Here is a 14,065-nt window from a genome sequence, read left to right as displayed (position 1 = left end):
CGGACCGCCGATTTTTTCATAAATGAATTCACATCCTAAGATTGTAGTGTGCTGTTGCATCCTTTACACCTCGGAATATAAATTAATTTACAAAAACAATCAGAGTTCGCTTATACAGCGGTATACATGTTTAAGGCCCTATGATTTCCGTGATGGGAAAACATGGACAAAATCTCTACATCTAGTCATAAAAAAGGCATGAGCTATGAAAAAAAGCGGAATATCACAGAATTTCACATATTTGGGCTGAAAATGAATGTTTGAATGCACAATCAAATTAAAATCGCAATATGTCCTAGTGTGATTATTAAACTTCAAATAGGCTGCGATATAATTTAATGAATATAACATCTGCATGTGCTGCGCGCTTCAAAATGAATGTGTGAAGCCGGGTGCTTATACACTGAAAACACCTCATTATGATCATCATGCGCTCTTGTGTATGTGTAGTAGATGACAGAGAGCAGAGCGCTCTAAAGCGTGCAGCACATACAGACTAAAAATTTATATATGAAATGTTATGTTGAAAATTTTATTAATAAATATAATTAATTTAATTTGACACCATTTTTATAATAAAATAGAATTAAACTTTTGAGTCTGGAACTATAATAAAATTATAATAAAAATAACCATCCAATAACTACAATATTCATTATGACCTCTTGTGTGTTTTTACACGGGTGTAAATATTACACCAGTTGGCCACATAAAATGTCCTGGAAAATTGTGCCTTGGAAAGAGTTGGAACCCTGGCAATGCTTCATGAGATTGTAGTTCATTTCTTCACGTTAAGTACGTTAAGTCTTTTTGTCCATTTTTCAAAAACTGTTTTGCTTCAAAACAAATATCGTAATGTTGTTGGTTTGGTTTATGGCTTAGAACTCTTTTATGAAATCCCTATGGAAGAAATGAATGGGAAAAAATAAATGGGAAAATACTTCCGGAACTAAGATGGCTGAAAAAGTGGGCGGTCACTGTTGCGCTCTGTTGTGTCAATAACAAACATAATGGGAGGTCTTTCACAGACTTAGGCATGATAATGTGGGCAGTTACTTACAAATTTGAACAAACAGTATATCAGTATATTTAACAGTGACATTAATAGTTTTTTGCTATCACTCTCACTTTCAGGCTCGACTGGACGCTTTGACAGAAGTAGACGACTCTGGTCAACTGACCATTAAGTGCAGTCAGGACTACTTCTCTCTGGACTGTGGCATCACTGCTTATGAACTGAGTGACTACAGCCCAATCGAGGACCTGGAGGGCCAAGGGCCACGTTCCCTATATCCTGAATTGGAACAAGACTTTCCTGAACTGCTTCAGAGTGTGGATCTCCTCAGCATCGCAGCCTCTAGACAGAACCAGGCATCATCTCCACCTACAGAGGAGCCCGTAACCTGCACCCAGGAGCAGCAAGAGACAATCAACAGCCCTACCAAAGGGGACAGCACGCCAGATACAACAATGCAAGGTGTGACGCCACAGGGAGACAGCAGCCTTGGTCTTGCCAAACGCCCTCTTCAGGGCGGCTTTAGGAGTGACGTGTCACCCACACAGCCATTGCCGAAGAAGCCAATGTATTTGGAGGGTGATGGGGAGACAAAGTGCAATAGATCTTCACCTCTTAGGTACCAGGCTGACTTGAGCAGAAGCACACCATCTCTTTTGGACCCACCAGATTGCTCAAAGTTTTGGCTGGAGTTGGAGTCAGTTTATCCGGGCAATGGGAGTCAATCTTATGAGAGTCTCAATGAGAGAAACTTGCAAACAGGTCAACAGGCAGCTCTCAAGAGGCCCCTTATGCAAGTCCAAGTTCCCCTTGAGAGGCGTTCATCTGAGGTAATGTCGAGCTTCCACTCACAGAACCACTTAAAGATTAATGAGGCCAAAGCCAAGCAGGCTTACAGTGACTCTTCCAGCCCTCCACCATCATCCGGGGAGGATGTCTCTGACCACGACCCACGAGAAATGTCCTCCAGCCCGATTATGAACCAAAATTCTTTGTGCATCTCCAATATCTCTGGCAGCCCTAAAGAACACTGGTATGGCTCAGATGAGTTTCTCACTCTTCCTGCCCAGCTGAAAAAGACAGAGATGTTGGCAATGAAGCTGGAAAGCCTGGCTCAAGCTTTGCCCCAAAGACACCTGCAAGAGCCCATTCAGGATGTTGATGATTGGGAACTCGCTGAGGTCATCCCTGAATGGGAGAACAGCTCTGATCTTCTCCTTCATTACTCCTATAAGAATCTCTTCACAGCAGGGCGGTTTTCGCCTACCTCCTCAAGCGACGTGGCTCCATCTGTAGGTGAGAGCATGGAGTCTGGGCCCCTCAGTGACCTGTTGTCAGAAGACGAGGGGGCACGGAGTACACCTGATTCCAGAAGAAACATTATAGCTGGAAGTCCCAATGCACCAAAGATGATGTTGCAGTGCACACCCCTGATACAGCAACTACTTGAGGACATACAGCACCAGGAGAACTACCAGAATGTTTGGGGAAAGATAGAGGTAAGAGGTTTCTGCATTTAGGCTATGGATTGCATCACTGTATCCTTATGTAACCTTTCCAAGGTTATGTTAGAAATGGAATAGTAGCTTACTATGTAAAGGAATAGTTCACCCAAAATAAAAAAAATTAAAAACTCATTATTTACCTTCTTGTTGCTTGAAAAACGTATGACTTTCTTTCATCTGCAGAACATGCTAAAATCCTTGCGACTTGTGCGTCATATTCCAAGTCTTCTGAAAGCATGCAACAGGTTTTGGTGAGAAACAAGCCGAAATTTAAGTTCCGCCGTAGTTTAAATTCTTTGCACATTCATGAATGAAAAGTGAAAGCAAAAACACTTTTTGCTTTTGCTTTCACTTTTACAGCTGAAGTTTGTAATTTCTGCAGCACTAGCACCACCGAATTGCAAATAAACTTTGTTTTCAAATAGCTTTCCGAGTACGCCCCATTCTGCTGATGTGCATGCCCCCCCTCACAGAACTGATGTCACTTTGCTTAAATTAGTTCACATATACTATATAGTCTAGTCAAAAAAGAGTTAATAATGTTGACATATTATAAAGATGTATAATTTGTCAACATTATGAACAAATTTGAACAGCACACTATATAGTAAATGTGAACTCATTTAAGCAAAGTAAAGTCAAACCCATGGGTGGGGTCAATGAGCATCAACAGGTTTTATTGATGCGTTCGTAGTGATGATTGCTTTAAGACAACATTTCATTAGAAATGCAGCAATGGCGATTGAGTTCAGTATATGTACAGTTATATTTAATCTAGAGGAAGTCCGATATATTGGTTTTACTGATTAATCGGTGCTGATGGTTGCTTTTTGGAACTTTTGGTATCGGAAAAAATCTATGCAGACAGTTTTTTTTCCTAAATTTTTTATTCCTCATCAAAAAACCTCATCTGGTGAAGCATATACATATACACCGATCAGCCACAACATTAAAACCACCTGCCTAATATTGCGTAGGTCCCCCTCGTGCCACCAAAACAGCGCCAATCTGCATTCTTCTCACCACAATTGTACAGAGCGGTCATCTGAGTTACCGTAGACTTTGTCAGTTCAAACCAGTCTGGCCATTCTCTGTTGACCTCTCTCATCAACAAGGCATTTCCGTCCGCAGAACTGCCGCTCACTGGATGTTTTTTGTTTTTGGTACCATTCGGAGTAAATTCTAGAGACTGTTGTGCATGAAAATCCCTGGAGATCAGCAGTTACAGAAATACTCAAACCAGCCCATCTGGCACCAACAATCATGCCACGGTCTAAATCACTGAGATCACATTTTTATCCCCATTCTGATTGTTGATGTGAACATTAACTGAAGCTCCTGCCCTGTATCTCCATGTTTTTTTGCACTGCACTACTGCCACACTGATTAGATGTGTTGCATTAGATAATTGCATGGATGATTGTTGGTGCCAGGTGGGCTGGTTTGAGTATGTCTGTAACTGCTGATCTCCAGGGATTTTCACGCATAACAGTCTCTAGAATTTACTCAGAATGGTGCCAAAAACAAAAAACATCCAGTGTGTGACAGTTCTGTGGATGGAAACGCCTTGTTGATGAGAGAGGTCAACAGAGAATGGCCAGACTAGTTCAAACTGACAAAGTCTACGGTAACTCAGATAACCGCTCTGCTCAATTGTGGTGAGAAGAATGCAGGTTGGTGCTGTTTTGGCAGCATGAGGGGGACCTACACAGTATTAGGCAGGTGGTTTGAATTTTGTGGCTGTTCGGTATAAACTCTTCATCAGGTGAATATATAGGCTGTAAAAAGCGTAATTTGGTAAATACTTGAATATAGCCCATTGTAAATTAGCCAAGCCTCTGTCATTTCAAAATAAGAATCCCTGGTGTTTTCAGATTTGTTTAAAATTCTTAATTCAAATCTTAATTTTTCTAGTTATCATTGAGATTTTGGTTGTGCAGTTAACTGCTTTTGTTATTTTATTTATTTAGGACTCTTGTAGCTTCAATATGTGCCCTTCATAGTAAGGAAAGACTAAGAATTGTTTTAATCATTCTATACATTGATTTAAAAAAATAAAAATAAAAATCTAATGGCCGATTAATCTGTTATCGGCCCTTTCCACCACCTTAGATATCGTTATCTGCAACACCCACTATCGGTCGACCTCTAATATAATCTATAGAAATTGCTTAGTACTCTTTGTACATTTTAATATTTTATTGAATAAAAGTGTAAAATATCACACATCACCATTCAAGCTTTTTGTTTAAGTGACGTAATCTGCATATGCCCATATAAATGATTAAATCTGTGTTTCAGTGGGAGTTTATGGCAGATACCTGTACCTTTAGATTTCAAAGATCAATGTTCATTGGGCGCTGAAGATTTTCATAGTAAAATACATACATTTCAGCTTGTTCCTCACCAATCGTTTGCCTTCAGAAGACTACTTTTATGACAGTTTTGGGTCTTTTTTAAGATATAAAGTGAGTCATTATCAACTGCCAGTGTATTGAAATCAGTGAATAGGATATTCTTTCAAATTCCTTCTTTTGTGTTCTGGATGAAGAAAGAAAGTAATACATGTTTTGAACAACATGAGGGTGAGTAAATGATAACAGAATTTCAATTTTTGGGTGAACAATCCATTAATGATAAATCCCTCAATAGTTAAACCTAGATTATCATCAGTTTTACAGTTCATATCTAATTTGTAGAGATCTAATCAGCAAGGAAGTAATTTGCATGCCTTAATCCTTATTAACATGGAAGTACCAGCCAATATGTGTCACTACACTAAGCAGATATTAAAAACAGCTGATAAGTAAAGGGGTAATGAACTAACAAGCCACCTCAGCCCTTCACTAATTTTCAAAGCTTAATTAACAGGATTGCACTCCTTCTCAACCTCCCTTCAGTCCCTCGTCTGTAATTAAATGATTAGCTACAAAATTAAGAACATGCAATCATGTTTGTATAGGACCCTTGTACTTGAAACCCAAACTCATCGGACAGTTCTTCAAAACCTTTTTGTTTAACAGACTTCTTCTTAATTAACATATCTCCAATGCAGTTGAAGAACACTTTTTTAAAGGGATAGTTCACCCAAAAATGAAAATTCTGCCCTTTTGTTGTTCCAGACTAGTGTAATTGTATTTTTTTCTGTGGAACGTTAAAGCAGAATGACAGCCTCAGTCACCATTCACTTTCATTATATAGAAAAAAGATGCAATGAAAGTGAATGGTGACTGAGGCTAACATTCTGCCATCTTCTTTTGTGTTTCACGTAGGAAAGAAAGTCATACATGAGCACAGAAATGAAAAAGGAATTCAAATAAATAATATATGAAATAATAGAAGAAATAGCAAATATTTGTTCTAAAAAAAAGATTAATGTATAATAAATAGTTCTATCTCTTGCAGAATGAATGCTGGCTATGAGATTTCATGTTTTTCATGTATATTCATTTGCTTGTCCTCTACTGTTTGGTTTCTCGCTTCAGAGTCATAGTGGCATATTATTGCCATCTGGTGGTAAAATGCAAACACACACTAAGTACATTGTTCTTCATAATTAGGAATATGCAGAGGCCCCAGAAAGTCTTTGGACACTTAAAATGTATGAATTTAATTGTATTACATAACAAAATATAAAATCAAGTGGCATTAATTTTAAAGGAACAGTTCACCCAAAAATGAAAATTCTCTCATCATTTACTCACCCTCATGTCATCCCAGATTGCTTTCTTTCTTTTGTAGAACAGAAACGAAGTTTTTTTAAAAGAATATCTCAGTTCTGTAGGTCCATACAATGCAAGTGAATGGTGACCAAAATTTTGAAGCTCCAAAAAAGCACATAAAGTCTGCGTTAAAGTAATCCATACAACTCAAGTGTTTTAATCCATGTCTTCTGAAGCAATCTAATTGATTTTGGGTGGGAACAGACCAAAATGTAACTCCTTTTTCACTGTACATCTTTTTGTAGTCTCTAGGCCCGATCATGATTTCAAGCCTGATTACACTTCCTGGTGCTTGACGCATATGCAGAGCACTAGATGGCGCTAGAAAGTATAATCGAGCTTGAAATCATGATCGCCAAGGTGACTGCTGATTTCAAGAATTATTGTGAAAACATTTTTTATATTTTGGTCTGTTATCACCCAAAACCGATTGGATAGCTTCAGAAGACATGGATTAAACCACTGGAGTCGAATGGATTACTTTTATGCTGTCTTTAGGTGCTTTTTGGAGCTTCAAATTTTTGGTCACTATTCACTTGCATTGTATGGACCTACAGAACTGAGATATTCTTCTAAAAATCTTCATTTGTGTTCTGCAGCAGAAAGAAAGTCGTACATATCTGGGATGGCATGAGGGTTAGTAAATTATGAGAGAATTTAAACTATTGTGTGAATTTAAATAATGATAGGAAAAGCAGAGCATTTCACACTCACACACACACACACACACACACACACACACACACACACACATGTTGGTGCAGCTATACTTATGAGGACTCTCCATAGACACAATGATTTTTATACTGTACAAACTATAGATTCTATCCCCTAACCCTAACCTTAAACCTAACCCTCACAAAAAACTTTCTGCATTTTTACATTTTCAATAAAACATAGTTTAGTATATTTTTTTTTAAGTGATTTGAATTATGGGGACATTAGAAATGTCCTTATAAACCACATTTATAGCATAATACCCTTGTAATTACCAGTTTGTAACCTAAAAGAATTTCCTCGTAAACCACTTAAACCTGCCCACACACACACAAACACACACACACACACACACACACACACACACACACACACACACACACACACACACACGCACACAAATTTGTAACAAAGGTTTTAAATGATAAAAACACTACCTATACTGTTAAAAATTAAGACATGTTAATAGTTAATGTGTTGAAATACACCTATGGTTATTCTGCTGTGACACCTGTGTGAACTTTGAGGGAGCTAACTTCATACATCCACTAAAAATTACCTTGACACATGTTTGAGTAAAATAATAATAATAATAAAAAAGTGTGACTAAGGTCAGATTTTTGCATCTGATTGAGGAGAACAACATCCAGAGTGAAGGATAATTTCAAAAGTTTGTGGCTATAATCTTTCCTTTCATTCCAAGTGAAAGTGTGCATGTGTGTGTTAGTGTGCCGTAAGCTTACTGGAGCGGATGGAGGTAGGCAGCCACATCCACCTGAGATGATGTGTGTCATGGGGTGATGTGATTGATTACATTAGTATGCAGCCACTGGAGATGACTTTATTCTCATGGCAACAGACAGCTGGCAGCTGAAACCTCTTCTCGGGGGGCGTCTCAGGGGTTTAGTCATGTGTGACGCCACCAACCCATCCCCGTCTTCTCCTCGTCTGTCTCTCTCATCCAGCCTCTGTCATTCTTTGCATCTCTTTCTCTTTGAAGCTAAACCTTCCATTTATTCATTCCCATAGGAAAGAACAATCACAAATGATATTTTTTCAATCTCAATTCTTTCTCTGACCTAGACAGTAATGAGAACATATGGAGATTTTGCTGAAATCTAAAGCAAGACCTCAGTCTAGAGACTCAGAAGAGATCTCAAAAATGTCTCAAACTGTGCTCAGATTTGCAGAGACATCAAAGTCTGCAATCAAAAGTCAGATTTTGATATGAACTCAAACATTTCTCATCATCATTTTTCAAGACTAAACTATGAGCTATGGTGTCCATACAAATGTCCAAAAAAATGAAAGTTTCATTGTCATTGTTTACTTACCTTCATGTCGTTCCAAACTTTATGCTGCCGTTTTTTCATGGAAAAGAAAGGAAAAATAATTTTTACAAGCTTTACAATCACAAGTTTTTTGTCTTTCTATGACTATTCATTGTGAATCTGTCAAGTTTCAAAAAGGACACACACAAATAAAAAACACACACACTATGAAATTACCACAAAAGTAGTCCAAATGATTTGCACACTATATTTCAAGACTTCTGAAGCCATATAATAGATTTGTTTGAGGAACAGACCAAAATTTAAGTTAGTATTCACTGAAAATCTGGCCCCATCAAATATGGTGCTTTTGACATCAATGGCATTTAGTCACATGACAGCATAAGAACTTTTGGTCTGTTTCTCACACAAAGCTATCATATGTCTTCAGTAGACATACAGTATGGACTACTTTTTAGTTTTTTTATGGTGGTTTTTTTGTGTCTTTATTGGTGCTTCAGAGACATGGTCACAATGAACTGTCATTGTTTGAAAAAGAGCTGCGTTCTTCAAAAATTCTACAAAAAGAATGCAGTTTTGTATTGATACAGATTTTCCAATTCAATTCTGATTCACAAGCTCTTGATTCAGATTTTGATTTGATTCCAACTAATTTGGGTATGTTTCAGCTAGAGACAGACCGATATATCAGTTTTACCGATTAATCGGTACCGATAGTTGCTTTTTGGAACTATCGGTATCGGCATAAATCTAGCTAGTTTCTTTTTTTCCTCAGTTTTTTATTCATCATCAAAAAACCTCATCTGGTAAGATATAAAATTATAAACTCATCATCTGGTGAAAATATAGGCTGTAAAAAGCGTCATTTGGTAAATACTTGTCCCCGGTGTATTTCGAACTTGTTTAAAGTTGAAAGTAGTGCAACAAATCTAAATTTTTCTGGTTATTATTGAGATTTTGGTTGCACAATTAACTGCTTTTGTTATTTTATTTATTTTGGACTCTTGTAGCTTCAATGTATCTGCCCTTTATAGTAAGGAAAGACTAAGATTTTTATTTTCATTCTATAAATTGATATAAAAAATAAATAAACCTATCGGCCAATTAATCGGTTATCGGCTCGTTCCACCACCTTAGTTATTGGTATCGGCAAAATCCAATATCGGTCGACCTCTAGTTTCAGCTATAATGTCCAATTTGACGATTCTCAATACCAGTTTCAACACCACAACAAAATACTAATTTGAGTAAATGGACCCACTTTATAGGAATAGTTAAAGGAATAGTTCTCCCAAAAATGTTTATTCTCTCATCATTTACTCACTCTCATGCCGTCCCAGATGTGTATGACTTTATTTCTTGTGCTGAACACAAACAAAGATTTTTAGAAGAATATTTCAGCTCTGTAGGCCTTACAATGCAAGTGAATGGTGACCAGACATTTGTAGCACCAAGTAAACATAAGTAATCCATATCACTCCAGTGGTTAAATCTATATATTCAGAAGCATTATGATAGATGTGGGTGAGAAACAGATACAAATTTAAGTTCTTTTTTTACACTTTTACTTTGACTTGTACATCTGAAAGCCACATGTGGTGCCTGTTTAGTTTCACTTTCACATCTGAAAGTGAAAAGGGAGATTTAGAGTGATAAAACCTAAAATTTTGATCTGTTTCTCACCGACACCTATTATATCGCTTCTGAAGATATGGATTTAACCACTGGAGTCTTATGGATTACTTTTATGTTTCCTTTATGTGCTTTTTGGAGCTACAAAGGTCTGATTACCATTCACTTGAATTGTAAGGACCTAAAGAGCTGAAATATTTTTCTAAACTCTTTGTTTTTTCTGAAGACAGAAAGTCATACACATCTGGGATGACATGAGGGTGAGTAAACGATGAGATAATTTTTATTTTTGAGTGAACTATCCCTTTAAATGATGATTGGACAAGCAGAGCATTTCACATGCACACACACACACACACACACAAATTTGTAACAAAGGTTTTAAATGATATAAACACTACCTATACTGTTAAAAATGAAGACATGTCAATAGTTAATGTGTTGAACTACACCTGGTTACTCTGCTGTGACACCTGTGTGAACTTTAGTGGAGCTAACTTCATACATTCACTAAAAATGACCTTGACACAAGTTTGAGTAAAATAATAATACAAAAAACTAGCATCATTTGTTTGCAGATGCAACTTGGTTTGATATTTTATTATGTAATGAAATGACATTCAGACATTTTTAAATGTGACTAAGATCAGATGTTTGCATCGTCCAAAGTGAAGGTTACTTTCAAAAGTTTGTGGCTATAATCTTTCCTTTCATTCCAGTGAAAGTGTGCATTTGTGTAAATGTGTGTGCATGTGTGTGTTAGTGTGCCATAAGCTTATTCTTAACTACTATGTACTTAAAGGGGTCATGACATACTCTTTTTATTTTATTTATCATTTTATTATCTTCCCTGAGTTCCACTTATAATGTCAGTAAAGTTTTTTTTTCTTTTTTTCACCAAAACAGTCATAATGTAATAATACATTATCTTTTTCCGCCCTGTCTCTTGCTCTCTGTCTGAAAAGCTTGATTTAAAGCTATCTGGCCCTTTAAGACTTCAATGCAAATGCCCACTGTTCTGATTGTCTAACTTTGTGCAGTCCCTCTAATACAGCCATATTTGAAACTCAATCAGAAGAATCAAAATGTTCACTAAAGCACAGGAACTATCAAATAGTCATGACATTTGAAACATTCATGTACTCACGGGTCTTGTAGTGATTAACTGCCGCATCTTTCAGTTCCTTTGCAAAGCTTGAATCATACTGTGACTGGTTCACAAGCAATCCACGCTGATATGAGCCAAAAACATACAATCCATGCTGAAATGTTCTGAATACACAAATGCACTGACGTGCACAGAATGGGGGCTACAGGGGCGCAAGTCACTGCCCCTTTCGTTCACAAATCTAAAGGTGCCCTTCACAAATTGATCTTGATATAGCATCTTTTAAAAGAGGTGCAAGATGCATGATAATGGTCAGTGCCGTTCATCTAGTGTAGATAAACATTGAAATCCAGATAGGCACATGAAGGTGTCCTGTGTAAGTCCACTTTGCTGCAGATTAATCTCCCATGACAGGCCCATCTCTCTCCTCTTCACCTGTGTGACTGTATTTGGTCCTTGTGATGTCACAAGCTCCACAAATTCCAAACCGGACGTTTCTAGAGTCTGGTTTAAATAAACACTATTTTTCTATTAAGGAGGAGGTTTTCAGTTCTGAAACTTACATTAGGTTTTTATAGTATAATGACCTCTTATATTTCAAAAGATCAAGAAAAATGTGATTCCTCATGTCATGACCCATTTAAGCATTTTATACAATGTACTTATTATGTACATATTGTAAGTGTTGTTGCATTGTAGTTACATTTAAAGTACCTGCATTTAATTTCATATGTAGTTATGCTGTTAACCTTAACCCCTAACCCAAATCCAATCCTTACCCTAAACCCTAACCCCTACCCCTAACCCTAAATATAAGAACCCCTAATAAATACATTGTATTGTATTAGCACATACATTCATATTAACAACATTATAGACAGCAACAGATCTATTAGGCTGCATTTATTCTTTAAGTCCAGATCTGCATTTTTGGTCCCGCTGTTTACGTTCACTTAAGAAATAAATAACTGTGGCTACATTTGCACCATACTGAGATGGGCATTTTAACGGAATATTGAAGTGTATTGAAGCTGCGTATCCGCATCTGCGAGCACGCTCAAAGCACAAGCACAGCTAAGCGGTACTTGGTAGTAGTCTCCCTCTCTCTTTTCTTTCTCTGGGGCATGGAGTCGTGTCTAATTTTCTCTTCCTCCTCTGTAATGTACTCACAAACAGGTCTGGCGACAAGTTCAGTTAATGCCATGACCAGCGGCTAGAGCCGTATCAGCGCATGAGATGAGAGCGAGTTGCACGATTTGGCTGCCAGGGGAATAATTTAGCAGCAGTATCTATTGATCTCCATTGACTGCCTCAGTCTCACAAAATTCCTTTGCTCTATATGATCATGTGTCATATTCCAGTAAGCAGAACTGTATAGAGGGGCGTTAGTTAGAGAACCTGCAGTCTTTGCTGGAAAAAAAACAAAACAGTTTAGAGGGGAGACCGGGGCTAGTTGTCACACTTTTTACCCCATTGAATATTTCTCAGGGTATTAGATTTACTTTTGAAAGTCAATTGCTGCATAGCCACATACCTTAAAGTTCTGGCTACAAAAAAGCTATTGAACATTTTCACTGAAAAAAAAATAAATAAATAAAAAAAAAATACAGATTATTGACCTTTGTGACAACTTGCTCCAAGAGCAGGGCATGTTGTCACACTTTTTGGGTTTAGTTGTCACAGTGAAACCTGCCAGTAAACCAGTGGTGTGTGTGTTGGTGGATATTAACTTAAAGAAATCGTGCAAACTCTGATCGTAAATGGCTGTTATTAATTTCCAAAGTGCTGTCGCTGTGACAGATATGAGGTCAAATACGATGATCTTACATGATAAAGAGCACCATATACGATATAACGGAAGGAACGGGACCTTGTCTCCACCACCGCCGTGCATGGACTACTGTTTCATAAAGGGAATAAAAATAATGGCAGACTGCTAACATGATGTCTTTGCATTTATTATAAATGCAGTAAATAATATTATTCAAACGAAAATGGCTGTTAAGTTTTGATATGGAATATGATCATATTGAAGTAAAATATTATTATTTATTGTAAGTGGGTTACTCATTTAAGCATATTGTATTTCTGATGGTAGTTTTCATTTCTAAATACGCAAATTCTCAGGCTTTAGAATTGTGTTAAACATGTGAGGATGTGTATTCATCCATCTGTTACATGTCCGGTGTAAACATACAAGCTCACTGAATCAAGTTTAAACTTGTTTTGCCGATATTTCAGAAAAGAACACATCATTTCTTCACTGTAAATCATAGATATTCCTTTATGATATCATTTATTAACATTAACAGATATTATTACATTCTATAAAGCTTAAAAGATTATTAAAACTACAGTGCTACCTGTTTTCATCATTGAAATCTGCTGCTCAAAAGAACCCGGAAGTACGGTTTCCTGTGGTGTGACATCAGAGTAATTTTATCTATACTGTTTGGACATTTTTGAACGAAATACATTTTTCCAATGGAAATTTTTTTTTTTCTTTATCCTACTTTTCCTCCACTTGGCATCTGAACACATACAAAAAATGTGGACTTGATTCGATAAGTCCAAGTGATCGTAAAAAAAAAAAAAAAACGACCATAGGAAATAAACAGGAAACACTAAAAAACAGAGCAATTCTTTTTATTTGTCAAATACAAGATATAAATCAGCCACAATGCACAACAAACACACACAGAAATGAACTGGTGACACTATTACACAGAGCATTTTTTTTATTTTTTTTATTTTGTCAAATAAAATCTATAAATAAGCCACAATGCAGAACACACACACATAAATGAGGGGTAAGACCATAACACACACACACACACACACACACACACACACACTCATGTTGTGCGGCAATCCTTATGAGGACTCTCCATAGACATAATGATTTTTATACTGTACGAACTATAGATTCTATCCCCTAACCCTAAACCTAACCCTCACAAAAAACTTTCTGCATTTTTACATTTTCAATAAAACATAGTTTAGTATGTTTTTTAAGCGATTTGAATGATAGAAATGTCCTCATAAACCACATTTAGAGCATAATACCCTTGTAA

General features: G+C 36.9%; 1 protein-coding gene across 3 annotated transcripts in view; it reads left to right on the top strand.

Annotated features, from left to right (window-relative positions):
* LOC127455486 (A-kinase anchor protein 6-like) overlaps window positions 1–14,065 on the top strand; it is a 202,704-nt gene that overhangs the window by 46,142 nt on the left and 142,497 nt on the right. For all 3 annotated transcript variants that reach the window (XM_051723428.1, XM_051723427.1, XM_051723426.1), the window contains exon 4: window positions 1,135–2,514. In XM_051723428.1, the coding sequence (XP_051579388.1) occupies window positions 1,135–2,514 (1,380 nt within the window). The remainder of the gene's footprint in view (window positions 1–1,134; window positions 2,515–14,065) is intronic.

This window comes from Myxocyprinus asiaticus, chromosome 17, assembly GCF_019703515.2.
Source record: "Myxocyprinus asiaticus isolate MX2 ecotype Aquarium Trade chromosome 17, UBuf_Myxa_2, whole genome shotgun sequence".
NCBI lineage: Eukaryota > Metazoa > Chordata > Actinopteri > Cypriniformes > Catostomidae > Myxocyprinus > Myxocyprinus asiaticus.
The sequence above is the reverse complement of the archived record's forward strand: the minus strand, read 5'-3'. Positions and strand labels throughout refer to the sequence as shown.